At 39.1% G+C, this 15,456-nt stretch overlaps 2 protein-coding genes across 2 annotated transcripts; one reads left to right on the top strand and one right to left on the bottom strand.

Moving 5' to 3' along the window:
• Positions 1-302: 302 nt before the first annotated feature.
• Positions 303-6,280, bottom strand: ndufs2 (NADH:ubiquinone oxidoreductase core subunit S2). Its single transcript, XM_027031641.2, has 14 exons — positions 6,168-6,280; positions 5,241-5,344; positions 4,674-4,864; positions 4,432-4,552; positions 3,934-4,046; positions 3,678-3,752; positions 3,495-3,572; positions 3,256-3,341; positions 3,010-3,129; positions 2,533-2,662; positions 1,983-2,078; positions 996-1,079; positions 669-726; positions 303-479 (listed from the first exon to the last, which is right to left on the bottom strand). The coding sequence occupies exons 1-14, from the start codon at positions 6,269-6,271 to the stop codon at positions 442-444; spliced, it is 1,398 nt and encodes a 465-aa protein (XP_026887442.2). The 5' UTR covers positions 6,272-6,280; the 3' UTR covers positions 303-441.
• A 1,391-nt stretch (positions 6,281-7,671) lies between these two features.
• On the top strand, positions 7,672-14,830 carry fcer1g (Fc fragment of IgE, high affinity I, receptor for; gamma polypeptide). Its single transcript, XM_027031628.2, has 5 exons — positions 7,672-7,839; positions 9,258-9,349; positions 9,698-9,736; positions 12,874-12,900; positions 13,857-14,830. Exons 1-5 carry the CDS (start codon positions 7,776-7,778, stop codon positions 13,914-13,916), a joined length of 282 nt encoding a protein of 93 aa, XP_026887429.1. The 5' UTR covers positions 7,672-7,775; the 3' UTR covers positions 13,917-14,830.
• Positions 14,831-15,456: the final 626 nt, after the last annotated feature.

Genomic DNA, 15,456 nt, shown 5'->3' with positions numbered 1-15,456 from the left:
AACCCAACTGAAAGTACTTTAGATTAAAATGAGCCTTTTGCTTCCAAATCACTACCGTTAACTTTGACTAATTGAAGATGGGAATCTTTCATCACCATTTCATTGTCAGTCTGAATGCAGCATTTATAGATGAAATAACATGATCTATATGCTTAAAAAAAAAGAAGATACTGCATCAAACATGTAGTGATGCCTCTATACCATTACTTTTTTAATTATTGCACTTACACTATATTTACTGCAGTGGATGTTTATGGCCCAATATTCCCTAGTCAAGACAAAAACCCATAATAAAAGGAAAATACTGTCACAGACACAAAATATTTATTAATTTAAATGAGCTTTTATACATGGAGGGGTCTGACTGAAGTTTTCATTGTGGCAGAATGAACCTGAAAGACAGAACCCAATAGGTGTACCTAAACCAGTCATTATGCTTCCTCAACGGTCCACCTCACCAAACACAATGTCCTGAGTTCCTGTAAAGAGAGCAGAGTTACCCACAATTGCTGAAGTCATACTTGTAAGTCATTTTGGATAAAAGCGTCAGCTAAATGCCATAAATGTAAACAATGCATGTGTAATCACAGACTGTTAAAGCGAACTAACTCATTTTAATATTTCTTTTTAAATACTACAGCTAGCTAGCTAGATGATGGATATCTTACCAATAATCGCAACCACATCAGCAAGCATGTGGCCTTTAGACATTTTGTCCAAACCAGCCTAGAGGAAAACACATTAGTGCATTATGGGAAAACAGATTCATCTGGATGAAGACTTAAGAGTATTCAAACACTTCGGAATTATCATAAATTGGGAAACTAGCCCAAATTTCTTTAATCCCCCACCAAAAATAAATAAAATATATAAAATTGTTGGACTATTAAATTCTTTTAAGCAACTATATGCTTAAAATATATATAATTTATATAAATATGTCCATATATACATTGTTGATGATGGCTAGCTTTAAAAACAGACAATAGCCTTACTAAATGAGCGAAGCCAGGGGCTTTGATCTTGCAGCGGTAGGGCCTGCTAGAACCATCAGAGACCAGGTACACGCCAAATTCACCCTGGGGAAGGAAAGCACCATTCAAATAAGAAAGAAACATAGCACTTCCTCTAATGCAAAAATGCACAGGCTACAAGAAGCAATAAACGCAATAGGCCACAAGACCCTTTGGGGGCGACGTTCATGCTTCTGTATTTTGGCATTAAAAAAAAATAAAAAATACAATGCTTGTATGATGACAGAGAGAAGAGGCAAAAAAAAAGACAAGACCCAAAATGTACAGAAGTTTTTCCTTCTCAAAGACGCGAGCGCAGTGCAGTGCCCTGCACAATCAGAGATTCCCTGCCATAACGCATCTAGCATGCGAGTGCATTTACAACTAATGCACCCGTGACTCACTACGACTGCAGCTGCCGCTCTTACAGGGTTAGTGTGACACAGCCTGACTGCTGCTATGAACCTTGTGTTATGAAAAATGGAAAAAGTGTTCAGGAAAGCGTGATACATTTTCTGTGCTTTTAACATGAAAGCAGTGATATACAACAACATTTCATTGTTTGATGAGGCATGTTAATTTAAGCCTGTGTAATTTTGACCTGTCCGGATTAGCTTTGTGGTCTACTTATATTTTGCCGATTTAGTTCAGTTTGTAACTGTTTACTTTTGAGCTATTTTACCTGATTTACGGTGCTGGTATTTAAACCACGAGAGCTAGTGGGGCTCCAACGGCAGGACACGGCAATGCAACCAAACTATGACTCCTGTCAGGTAGTTCTCAGCATGTTCAAATGTTACGGTTCATAGTGGGATGCAAACTTACTGGCTTGTTTGCAGCCCTATAGGACACAGAAGACTCGCTAACTAATCCCTCTATATCCATTTTTGGTTTTTGATTATTTTTCCAGTTATTAGATCTGCAGAATTTGTGTCATCCCACAGACGCTTTGGGCCCTTGGACTCTCACCTTTGGTGCTTCGATGGCTGTGTAAGTGGCCCCTGGGGGCACCTTGTAACCCTCTGTATAGAGCTTGAAATGATGAATGAGAGACTCCATAGATGTCTGCATGGGAAGGATGGCAAAAATGAAAAGTATTCAGCAATTCCAGCGGCGCATAGGCTACAAAAAGACTGCCTTTCACATCCACATTTAGCATTAGCCCATATTTAAAAGAATCTGTGCATTAGGATAAGATATAAGATATATATAACTTGTAGTGCTAAACAATTTAGGGATGATCAAATATATTAAACTTGCACATTGTTTTCACTCACAGGTTTTGTTTTGTTTTTTTTTTAACTACAAACAGCTGAACATGTTCTCCATTAAGAAGTTTGGGGCCATTTAGTTCACATGGGGCCAGTTATGAGGAGTCACTGGTCCCATGCAAACATTAACTATGGTGGGCGCTTTTATGTTGCTACCATTAATACAGAGCCCAGACGGGATTAACCCCGTTAACGGAGACCCCAGGATAGTCCGACCGTGTGTATGCACACAGGAACTCACTTCCTACCTTCATCTCCGATCTTTTGGGAGGTGCGACTTTAGCGTCGTCCACCTTGATTTCTCCTGCGGGCATCTTGTTGAGACACTGGTGCATGATCCTTAGAGACTGCCTCATCTCCTCAATTCGACACAGATACCTGCACATTGGGGCAAAGCGCAAATATCTTCTAGCTTTTCAGATTACTGAGTTACTGCTGAACAGGGTGACACAGCCAAGTTGTCCCGTTTTTGTACATAAGCTCGGACATGGTTTGCATTGGTTCACATTCGATATTGCAAGTGACAGGTATCTGTAAGGTGAACACATCTGTCCTGCAAAAAAAGGATCAGTGTACGTTTATGTCACTTGCATCACAAATGACCAAACTTCACATTTGTGAGACGTAAAAGCAGCAAAACTGCCATGCTACTAGGCCTGTGTATGCATGTGGCAGTCTGTCACAGAGGCAAAAGCTTTGTTTTTAATTTCGCAGACAACACTCACCTATCATAGCAGTCACCGTTGCTTCCAATAGGCACATCGAAGTCTACCTCGTCATATTTGTCATAGGGCTGAGACTTTCTCAAGTCCCACTTAATACCTGAACCCCTCAACATTACTCCACTGAGAGAGAGATTTTGGGAGTGGGGGAGAAATAAGAGATCTTTACAGATGTAACCAAGAAACCACTCTGTAAACACACAAACCAGTATAAAGTGGTAAAACAGTTGAACAGGAAGCGCACTGTACCTGAAGCCATAGTTAAGTGCATCTTCTGCTTCAACAACACCGATTCCAACTGTTCTATTCTTCCAGATCCGATTATTGGTCAGCATCTACAAATATTTTATTAGTATGTTTAATATATAGTGCAGCAATAGCAACAAATCATGTGTGCAACCTGAATAGGTACCTAGAACGTTTCATCTCGGATTTCCACATAACTATTCCCTTTTTCTGTAAAGCCCGTTAAATATAAGCATCCATACCTCCTCCACTTCATCGACGCGTATGGAAAAGTTCTTGCACCACTCATATATATCATCCATAAGGCCCAGCGGCAAGTCCTGCAACACACATCCAAACACACACCCACATATTCAGGCTGGCTCCCCGGTTTTTGGAAAAACACATTCCACTACAATCTGGGTGAGGAATTTCAGGGGGCTGACCTGATGGACTCCCCCAGGTCTGACATAGGCGGCGTGCATTCTGGCCCCGGACACTCGCTCGTAGAACTCAAACGTCTGTAAGGGGAACGGAGAGAGGAAGGAGTGCGCATGGGTGCCAACTCGACCAGCATCAGCCAACTTTCTCAACACTTCGTTTCTAGGGATGCCTAAATGCTAGTTTGTACTTTCTGGAAAATCGGCACCTATGTACCCAAGGTTTATACCATCTCTCTCCAAGAATTAATGCTGATGTCACCTTTTCTCTCTCCTCGAACAACCAGAAGAAGGGTGTTATGGCACCAATGTCGAGGGCGTGAGTGGTGACGCCCATGATGTGGTTCATGATGCGCGTCATCTCTCCGTATAGTACTAAAGACAGAGAGAGTAACACGTTCTTACCAATGTGCTGGGAACCGAAGAAGGCCCAAATAAAACATCACTGCTAAACAGTCCAATTGGCTTCCCTGATTAAAAGCCACTGTCAAAAAATGAAACTGCCACATTTACACAAAGCTTTTGTTATTCTGTGTTTGTTAATTTTCAACTTACTCCTACAAATCAAGTGTTTTTTGTTTGATTGGTACATTCACAAGAAAGCATGCCATTAAATGACATGGCTGGCTAAACTGAAACCAACCTAAGCTAATGTGAACTGAGTTACAAAACAGTAAGGTGTATAAGGAGAGAGCATGCGAGATCACCCTGAGCGAACGAGTTGTAAGTTGGATTTCAAGTGGCGTGGGGAGCTTCTGACCTCGGATCCACTGGGCACGGGGCGGAGCCTGTATGTTCAGCAGCTTCTCCACAGCCAGAGAGTAGGCCTGCTCGTTACACATCATCGACACGTAGTCCAGCCGGTCAAAGTATGGCAGAGCCTGCAATGCACGCACGAGATGGGGGGTGGGGGGTGTGGGGGTAGCAGGACGTCAACATCTCCATTACACTCCCTCGCATTCGCCACACCTAGTCAGTCAAAACGAGAGGCGTCAGGGGCACCTGCAGGTAGGTCTTGTACTCTATGAGTTTCTCAGTGCCACGGTGCAGCAGACCCACGTGGGGGTCACACTTCTTCACCGACTCGCCGCTCAGCTCCATCACCAGCCGCAGCACGCCGTGCGCTGCAGGGTGCTGTGGCCCGAAGTTGATCGTGAGGTTGGACACCTCCTTCTCCACAATGGGGTCCTTGTCTGGGGAGGGAGGGGGTGCATGGGTGTTCTTTAGCTGAGACAAAGTTTTTTTTTGTTTGTTTGTTTTTTTTAAAAACACACTTCACTGGCAAGGAAACACTCGACGAGGACCAGCAGGTGGAATTCTTTTCGTCGTCTGGCCGCAAGTAAAAGCACAAAAGCAACGACACAATCTGACTTGATTCAAACTGATATTTAAAGCCATACTGGAGAGAATATGGAAAAATCTAATATCGCATGGGGGTAGAGACTCAAGGTAGAGGTCCATTATTGTTTTCATTACAAGAAAAAAGTCATAAGTTGTATGTGAACAGAATGACAAAAAAAAAAAAACCCAAAAGACTAAAAAGGAGCAGGCCAGAAGCGTTCCACGAACCGTTCCATGGGGGAGGCTTCCAATTGGCCGTAACGGCAGTCGGGTACATCACCGCTCCACCATACTGCTCCGCCCACTCCACATCTGGCTGCCACTGCTTCTGCCTGAAGGAATGAGAGAACTCCTGTTTGTGTCCTTGGAAGGGAATGAATAACTCAGACGTGTTGATGGTCTGCGGCGGGCCAATTCGCCTACATCTGTCACATTACTTCACCTTCTCTGCCTGACCAAATTCCTCCTTACGAAAACTCCACTGGGTTGTTGTTGTTTTTTAATAAACAAATGATAAAAGTATTGCCCGCGTTGACAGTATACACAGAAACCCTAGGTGACGTGGGTACTCACAGAGAGTACACATGAGGGCTAATATGTATACATCTCAGTTCCGGTCTTCGGGACCCAGTGACCTGCAGATAAGCTTCCCCTATTGCCAACACACCTGACTCAGTAGACCGGCTGCTTCTCAAGCCCTCTGTGATTCGGATTACAAGTGTTAACATTCATGGTTTAGGTAGAGGTTGTTACTCGCTGGGCTACCAGTGGATCACAGGGTGCTTTCGCCAAGATACTGAGCCGACTTCTAAACTAGACGTAGCAGACACACCGATACTGATAAAAGCCTACAACGAGTGTGGTGTATATAGGACGCCGCAGCATTTTTGTCAACTGGCTAACTACAAAACAACTCTACTATGCAGTGAAAAAACAACATTACAGTATATTTAAATAAAAGGTAGCTTGGGTTTTAATAAAAACCTATTAGATTGTTATGCTATCTAAACATCTTAGGGAGTTTAGCTGTTAGGTCAGCTAACGCTAGCTTCTCTGACGCGACCAAGACAAACGTTCAGTTTACAAATATTCGACGTGTTACGCTGCGTTTTTAAACGTCGGGCAACACGTAATTGTCAACATGAAAGGGTTTACCTCCTTTGAAGCAAAGCACATCCAGAAGTCAATGCATTTTTATTTAAAATTACTGACGAAGGACGTCCGAATTTTGCGAGCGACCTCAGCATATTGGCCGCCATCTTTTCTGTCCAGCCGCGACGAGTTTTCCTACATTAAAATCGCTCGCTCCTGCCACCTAGCGGGTGGAAAGCTGCAGTTGCCGTAGCCCGCCGCTAGGTGTCAGTCTAGAACAGATGGTCGTGAGCCATGCTATATGTACTTGTGAATATGAAAACGTCATGTCAGTGACCTGGCTTTGGTTTCTAGCGCAATACAACGTTTTAGAACATTGCTTATGCCATTAAGTAGCCGGGTTCTAGTGGTCTTAGACCACATTTTCCAGTACAAAGACTGTGTCTTGATTGTAATCTATTAGATATTATATTTCTTAAATGCTGTGACATAATATTACGGTAATTCATTCTAAATGAGGATAAAAGGCTGAAAGAAAAAGGCCCGGGGAAGACAACTGCTGTAGTCTGTAGTTTAGACGTCACATTACAGGACCGTGTGTAAAGAATGATAAAGAGAAGACACAATATTCCTAGAAGCATAGTGAGAGAGGGGGGGGGAGGGGGAGAGAAGGAGAGAGAGAGAGAGAGGTTCAAACTGGAATCTATAAGTATGAGAACAAAGTATTGTAGACAACAAACAGATGAGTAACTGGGTAGCCTTAGAAACACCCAGAAAGAGGAACACAATCTCTGAACTCAATCTCTGAACGCGTTGAGAAAGATGAAGTTAAGAAACGATAGCAAAAGAGGAGTCGTGTTTTGCAGCTCGCCTCATTCCCTTCTAAAACCTGGCTGCAGAAAATTAAATAAACCTCAATGATCAAAGCAAACGAATTAGAGCAAATTCTCTCCCTCCTGCTCTGTTTTCATCATTTACTCTGCTTTAACACATAAAACATGTTCTCACTATAGGGATTATGTGCCAGTTCCTTAACAAATTCTGAATCTAGTAAGCAATACATATTTTAGTTAGTTTTTAATTCATTTTTGTTGCCCTAATATTATTCTAACTTAAAGAAACTTGGTTTACATCAACTCCACTGCATATATGTAAGAGCATTTCTTGTAAATGTGCTTAGAAAAAATAAACTGCTGATGAGTTTTTGTTTTCAAACAATGAGAGAAAGCAATTAATAAAAGCAATTAAAACCTTTTTTCAGGTTACTGACCACTGACCCATCTATGCAGAGCTCTGTTCATTTAATGGGTCATGCCTATCTTTACCCTTTATCCCTGGTTTTACAGCAAAAAGTGTAAGACTATTTTAAACCGTGGCAATAAAGCATGCTAAATGCACAAATGTACTAACATAAAAAGGATGGCAGCACAGGGTAAACTGATGCCATCAATTGAGAGAAACAATGACCTGTAGATCTTAAAAGCTTTTTTCTTTGTCTTCATAATGGGGTGTGGGGCTGGCTTAAACTTCAGAACGGACATATGTTTACCACAACTTCCCTCTCATCTTCCTCTCACGCTCTGTTCAAGGCAGTTTCCTGAAAGCCCCTCAGCTTGGTGTCCAACGCTGTAGTCTGAGCTTCGATTTCTCTGTAAGGCCTAAGTTTCAGTTATGAGAATGGCTGGATTCTCCACATTTTCCCTCGTCCCTCTTTGGATGACCTTTGGCTGTGTTGGTAAGTTATCATCACTCTAATATTTATCGTTTTGTTTAGCTGCATGTCTTTTTAATTTGCTGAAAGTACAACAGGTGATTAGGTATCTGAGTGTGGACACTATCACGCTGTTAGGTACAATGTGGCAAAATGAAAGCTATGCATTATTCTTTATTTTTAGACAACAATTCAGTGGCACTTATATCCAGTCTTTAAATAATTAAATACTATGTTTTATTTTGGAATACATTATATCTCTCCCTCTTCGTCTCACACACATACATACCCACACACGTGCTCTCTCTCTCTCTTTCTCACACACACACAATCTTATATTACACTCTATATACTGTATATAGTCATTCTGTAATGAAATAGCCTTAGACTCCTTAGCCCTTAAGATGAAAGTGAATGCACTGACATATGTACAAAGGCCAGTAGTGGGTGTAAGTGCAGTGGAAAAAAGCTCATGCCCCATTCACCGTCATGGAGTTTTAGATGTAAAGAGAGAAAACAGCAATCAGAGACACCGCAATATCTTACAAACAGCTTAGAAAACTGTGATTTTTTTTCAGTGTAGACCTTCCATTGTAAATGCAACTGTTTATGTCACAATAACTGTTCAATTGTGGGAATAATGTTTCATTATTAACAGCTCAGTCGTTTTTGCATTTACTCGATTGCCGCTGGTTATCACTCACGGCAAAGTAAAAACGAATCTGTTTAAATGTTTGATCGCTGTCACGCAACGAAGGCAACAGGAGAACAACACCTTCCAACAGTGTGCTCAGTGCAGCCTCGCTATAAACAAACCTATTAGGCACAAAGTGTTGATGACAAAAGGTAGTTAGCTCATTTAGAAGAAAAGCGTGAAGTGACCCATAGCATTTTAGCCTGTGGTTTGACACAATCATTCAGAGCGGTGCCTTTCTTTTCCACAGCCCTAACAAATCGCTTATGTCAGCTTACGAGTCCGAAACAATAACCATGTGCATGCCTGCAAATGCACTTAGGACACAGATTGCTAGTTTTATGAGGCAAAAGCACACTGGGAAAAAACACGCTGACATTTCAAGGTCTGAATGGTCATTACCTCCACCATGGTCACCTCCGCAGCTTTTTTATACCTTTAGATCTAAAGGCAGACAAAATATCTACTTTCATCAGTCTTTTACTTGTTTGTTAATGTGTCTAAACATAAACGAAATATTGAGATCTGTAACAGATTGAACTTTGTAACAAGTACAACTTATGGAGAAAATATAGTTTATTTATTTGACTTGGGGTCAACAGAAATCTCTTCCAGGTAGCCACTAGCACCTGGACTTCTGTGGTAACAGAAGTACAATTATTGTTGTTGTTGTTGTCGTCATTAATATTAATGATAAAGGCAATTTGATTTTCTTTAATTTTGTCATTTCTGTATTTCTTCGTGAAAGCTGCTTTAGATGAACCTAGAATCTGCTATATCTTGGATGCCATCCTCTTTTTCTACGGACTGGTTCTAACTATTCTGTATTGCAGAATGAAGGTATGTTCCATCACCCTGTACCATCTTTCTTTCTTTTGGCTTTGTGTGACTTCTGTGTTTTTGTGTCTATATAACACATCTTGGGTAAATAATTCATATTTACACACGAATTTAAATGATCTGTCATTTAGTACAAGTAGTAGATGTGATAATTCCCTTTTATTCAGAGTGAAAAAAATACAGATGGTAGATTACAATCTAAAAAGGTTAGATATGAGAAAGCATATGCCATATACTGCACAATCAAAAATGATTTCTCTGTATTAAAACAATCATTCATTGTTACCCTCCACTGTAACCTTTATTCATAATGGGACAATTTTACAAATAATATTTTTGCATTCACAGTTACAGAACAAAGCTGCAAACCACAAGTCTTATCCAAAGGTAAGAGCTTTATCATCTGCACTTTCTGTTTACATGTTTAATATATATAAAGAAAAAAATTACCTTGTGATGCATTTCTGGAATCTGTAAAGATATTATTTATTTTTATTATTATTTATTTTATTAAACATTATATTGATGAAAGAATGTAAAACTTTGTGAATCATTACTACATGCGCAGTTTATGATCACGTCATACAGAGACTTTTTAATTCGCAGCATGTTAAAACCATGGCACCTCCTATATCCAGAGCCTTGGTTACTGAAATTCTTCAGTAACCAAAAAGGTCAAAAACGGACGCCTTCTCATGACATAAAAGCCTCTTCATTCATTTCTAAATATAGCTTATTAAGGATGTAATTTCAATGCAATTAAGAATATGAATATCTCAGTGTTGGCATATGAGAATTGGTACTTCTCTTAGAAGTCAGTACATTTCACAGCAGAACTCCTGGACCTCTCCACACAAGCAATAGCCAATCACCAAGGATATCTGGCTAAGCTCAAGCATGTCCAGCTAACCAAGCAATTAACTGCTTCACATCAAATTTAATACAGGCTTACAACACAAGGTCTAATACAGAAAAGACACAAACTTGCAAAAATTGCTTATAGCATAATGTTTATCTCTCCTAAGAGTTTTGTTCAAAACTAGCTAAACAGAGTTGTACTCAAAGGTCAAATCAGTGTCACTCATTTGTATAACAGAACAGTTTGAATCAGTTAAACAGTCACTCCCAGATATTTTCTGAATGACATGCTTTTTTAATGTTCACAGGTTTACAAAAGCAAGGTTTAACTTGATCAGTCCAAATTCTAAAATTCTATTCAAGGTTTTTGTATTTAGTGCTTTATAGGCAAGTCAAGTTTATTTATATAGCACCTTTCATACACTGGAGTCATTCAAAGTGCTTTACAAATGAGAAAATATTAAATAAAAAAACAGATGGAGGAGAACAGAAATAAAACAAAAGTATGATTAGGACAAATAGAAATACAAAAAAATGATTTAAACAAAGAAAAATAAAAGCCTTCAAATTATTTATAATTAAAAGAAGATTGAGAACAAACATTCTACAGCTTTGCCTGCAACAATCAGGCTCAAATAATAAATGTAGGCTTTGAGTTACTGTTCAGATCTTCTAATCACCTTAAAATCTGTTGCATTGCACAATTTATATTAATCCTCCTCCAAATGTCTGTCAGTGGCTAGTTTCTGCCCATACAAAGTATTTGGCTGGATTTGTGGTGGAACCAAATCTTGCTAAGCTGGATATTTTTGGTCTAAGACCTCATTCAATCCAGCAGCAACATTGATGCACTTAAAAACTGCTGCAGCACTACCATGCTAGTGTCACTATTATTATTATTATTTACATTTATACAGCTCCTCTGTCATACTCAGATATATATTAGCTTATACAATCACTCACACACTGATGAGAAGTAGCGGTCAATTTGCAGACCTCATACTCTCTATCAGAAACCACAGCCCACAAACCATCACTGGACAAACATGCACTTGTTTTTGGGCTATGGGAGGAAACACACACAGACACAGGGAGAACATGGACACTTGACCCAGATAGGGACTCAAACCAAAGTCCCTAGCCCTAAGAGGAAAATGTACTAACCACCAAGCCACCCAATGATAATCGGTGATTTATTATTCGATAGTTCTCCAAACTAAGTTCAACATCCTGCAAGAATCCAGCAATGAAGCAGTAAGAAATGAGCACCAGTTAAAGTAGGAAATGTGCACTGCTCACAAAGCCCAATGTTTTATCGTTCCTTATAGAAGTCACCCCTTAGTTACTCAACCTGTATTATAAAGTTACCCTATAACCTGAACGACTATGTTATATGACAACACACTGTATGTGATAGCATTTCAGTGTATTGTGCTTGTTAGGCCTTGAACTAAGTACGGCAGATCTGGTAACCTAGTATGGTCAGCAGGTCTGGTGACTTAGTATGGTCAGCAGGTCTGGTAACCTAGTATGGTCAGCAGCTTATGGCCACCCATGTTTTCTAACCTGCTTTCAATTTCATCTAAATGAGGTAGTGTTGTTTCCTGTTGAAAGTTACAGAACTCTATTCTAGTTATCCAAAAGTTTTTGACTCACTAAAGAGTCTGGAAAAAAATGTTATTAGATTCTAATGCCCAGAGCACACCTGACTGAATGTTAGGTTTTCATAGTCTTCAAGGCATTATAATCTAATGGTTTAAGCCACAAATGTATTTTTAGAATATATTTTAATAGTGAAAGTTAATAACCTACATATGATTTGAGTTTCAAAGCAAAATATACATTGAAATATAAAATAAAATTATAAAATACGAATAATACACTAAAACCTTTAAATTAATATTAAACACCCACTCAACAAAGACTTCATTTAAAAATTTACTGGTTCACCCTACTCATACGTGAGAATTTATTCAAGATATCATAGGTGCCCCATGAGGCTGGTTAAAAGATCACAAGGAGCAAACAAAGTTTTCATCAAAGTAAAGGTGGATACTTAGATATTTGTTAAACAGCATAATCACATATGTGTTATTTGTTTGGTTTTTTTACCCTTTTTCTAAAATGTAGACAATAATCAAATCAACAAAGGGCTGGCGTGTCCAAACGTTTGACTGGCTCCGTATATTTAGTACTCATGTTTTTATGGACTATGAACATGTTTTATGAACTATAGTAGTAGAACCAGAGAGGTTACTATGTTAGGTTACTAGTTACTATGGTTACTATGGACAGTGGGTGAGGCGAGATGGAGGTCAGCTCAGCGAGATGCCTCCTGGAGAAGAGCTGACCTCTTGGAAATCTTTTTTTAGCATTGTCCGTCTTCCCTACCTCCACACATCTTATTCATATTAAGATGTAAGCACACTCCACACAACTCGAAGTTTACTTTGCATCTTAACAGTTGGTTCAGATTGACTTATTTACCCTTAATGTCATCACACATTCAGAAGTAACACTGTACGCCACTATTTCTCCTTTTCGTCATGATGCATGTTTTTATGCGTGCCAAGACACACCAGTTATATCACATACCATATTACCAGTGTGCCACAATGGCTGATCATTTTTTTCAAACTCGTTTTCTTGTGCTTTTAATCTTACAGAAAGAGGCAGCGGAGGGGATTTATGAGGTAAGGTTTACCCCTCTGATATGGCTGCTTGTTCTGGTGAGGTCAGCTCTAATAGCAGGCCAGGGTAGAGTCAAGGGCCCTCACTGCCCGGGCCCCATACACCCTTGTGCTTCAGAAGAACCAGTGTGGTGACAAGCCAGGAAACCGCTCAAGAGAACACTCGCCAGTTCTCACAAGACAGCAAGACGTGAGGGCTCCGCTGCCAAAAGTCAGTCACTTCAGAATGTAATACAGACATAGTAACCAGACAAAAACAAAACGGCATTTAACCCAGCGAACGAATAGGATGGCTATGAGGGGATATCTTTCCTCTTAGATAAATATTAGGCTATTCACAGCTCTTTCCGAACTGACTGCCTTTTTTATGTATTTTGACCATGATCAGTTGCATGGCAGAAACTGAGGATGAACAATTTCTGCTCATCTTGGTAGAAAAAAATTGCTCTGTGCTTAAAAAAAAAAGAAAAAAAAAAGAAAGAAAAAATAGCAAGCTGTGTGTATAATGACAACCAAATGCTGTACTAAGGCAAAGCAAAAGTCTAGCTTTTGTTCACTAGCTGTGTGATTTTTCACTACCTGCATGAAACTGTGTGAAGAGGTGCATATACACTGACATACAGAAAATGTATTCACATTCTGCAACACTGATACAAATGACTGATTTGAAATACAATGCAGTGCAAATGGTGTAGTACAAATGCCTATATACACATCCGAAGTCTTTTTTGATTTACAATATATTGCTATGCGTTGCTTTATGATGGCTTATTTTTCTATAATTATACACATTGAATGTTATGTGCATACATTTAAACAAAGTGTCAAAATGAGCTGTACACTAGACTACTAATTTAATTATTCTGTCTAAAGGCACAATGTAACCACAAAGTATAATATAGCTTCTTTTGAAATGTTACTGACACATGCCACATCCTCCCTCTCTCTCTCGCTCTCAGGGGCTTACACCACATGCTTCAGACACCTATGAGACCATCCAGCTGAAGGCCAAATCTTGAGACAGACCTAGTACAAAAACAGAGACAGTATATGGAAACCCTTTCCTCTGGCTTTGGGACAAAGTGCCAAATCACATTTCTCAGCATGCACCTAATAATATATAGGCCCCCCATTTTTTATATAGATATATATATATAAAAAGATAGTTTATATTATTTTTATATATGTAATACATGGCAACAGTTCAGGTACTAAGTTAAACATAATATCAACAGTATGACTGTAGGTCTAATGCTTTATGTTAAATTATTTTCTTAATGTACATATGTATTAGAAGTAGTACATAAAAGTGCAGTTAGTGAGAAAGGTTTAAAAAAAATTGGAGGTTAGCTGTTTTCATTCTCAGCAGCCTAGCAAATTAGTAAAACCCACCCACGCAGTACCAATGTTTTGTTAATTTATTGATAACTGCCAGAATGTGAGATTTTTTTTCAAATACTGCAAAAAGTGTTCCATCTTAAAATCACTGACTCTAATAATGGAATCCCTGACGTTAATTAAATTCCAGGGAAATAATATTATATATAATTTATATGGAAGATCTTTGACCATTAAATTCTTCACTTTGTACTTGTTTGCTTTTAAGCTTTTTAATCTTTTGAAAATGTGTCTTTTGAAATGCAGTTTTTTAAATACTGTTGTCATTTTTTGTTGTGTTGTGTTTTTACTATTTTTAAATTTTCTTTTCAATTGTAAAGCAAAAGCACTTTGAGTTGCTTGGTACATGAAAAGTATGCTATAAATAAAAAATATTATTATTAAATGATAAATTCTCAGAAATTGATAACATAATGGCATATTTAACAATTGTCTCACTTGTATGTATGTCCATTTCAAGGCTTTATCATTTTAAAGCTATTAATAGTCAGAATAAAAAAATCACACATCAGCCCTTTGGCTGCTACAACACAAACCTGCCCGTATCTGATTCACTTCCTATTTTGTGACCATGTGGGATATGTAACTGAAATACAGTTGACTTCTACAGCTGAACTGAACTGAAAGCACTCTTCTACAGCAGGCTTACATGTGGGAATGGGTTTGAGGCTGTGGGTGGGAGAAGATCCAATTTTGGTATTGGCACGACTGCTTCAGTGTGACCAGACAGAAAGAAGCTATATACACACACACACATACATATTATTTATATATATATATATATATATATATATATATATATATATATATATACACACACACACACATACACACACACACACAGTGTGCATGCATACGTGCATATATACTAAGGCCTTGTGTAGATAATGTGACGGTGAACAAAAATAAACACACGGAATGCAGCTTTAAGAACACATGGTGCGGAGCCAAGAACAAAATCTAACCTACGTCAGCACCATCAGTAATAATCTACACCAAGATGAGCTGTTACAAACTAGTAAAAACCTTCAAACAAACACCGTAGTACGTTGGACTCAACTGGTGACAGACTGCACTGCGGTTTTACCATAGCAAGCCTCGACACGTTGGACCTGTACCACGTGTGTCAGCTCCAGGTTGGGTGAGTGGAATGGGGCATGG

Source organism: Electrophorus electricus, chromosome 19 (assembly GCF_013358815.1).
Source record: "Electrophorus electricus isolate fEleEle1 chromosome 19, fEleEle1.pri, whole genome shotgun sequence".
NCBI lineage: Eukaryota > Metazoa > Chordata > Actinopteri > Gymnotiformes > Gymnotidae > Electrophorus > Electrophorus electricus.
Note: the sequence above shows the minus strand (reverse complement) of the source record. Positions and strands in the feature narration are given on the sequence as shown.

Bases quoted from the DNA above. Each gene is read 5' to 3' on its own strand.
- ndufs2 (XM_027031641.2), bottom strand. From the start codon at position 6,271: ATGGCGGCCAATATGCTGAGGTCGCTCGCAAAATTCGGACGTCCTTCG. The intron at 4,047-4,431 runs GTCAGAAGCTCC...CTCTGTCTTTAG, and splicing joins CCGTGCCCAGTGGATCCGAG to TACTATACGGAGAGATGACG. The intron at 3,342-3,494 runs GTATGGATGCTT...AAATATTTGTAG, and splicing joins GCGTCGATGAAGTGGAGGAG to ATGCTGACCAATAATCGGAT.
- fcer1g (XM_027031628.2), top strand. From the start codon at position 7,776: ATGAGAATGGCTGGATTCTCCACATTTTCCCTCGTCCCTCTTTGGATG. The intron at 9,350-9,697 runs GTATGTTCCATC...TTGCATTCACAG, and splicing joins TTCTGTATTGCAGAATGAAG to TTACAGAACAAAGCTGCAAA. The intron at 12,901-13,856 runs GTAAGGTTTACC...TCTCGCTCTCAG, and splicing joins CAGCGGAGGGGATTTATGAG to GGGCTTACACCACATGCTTC.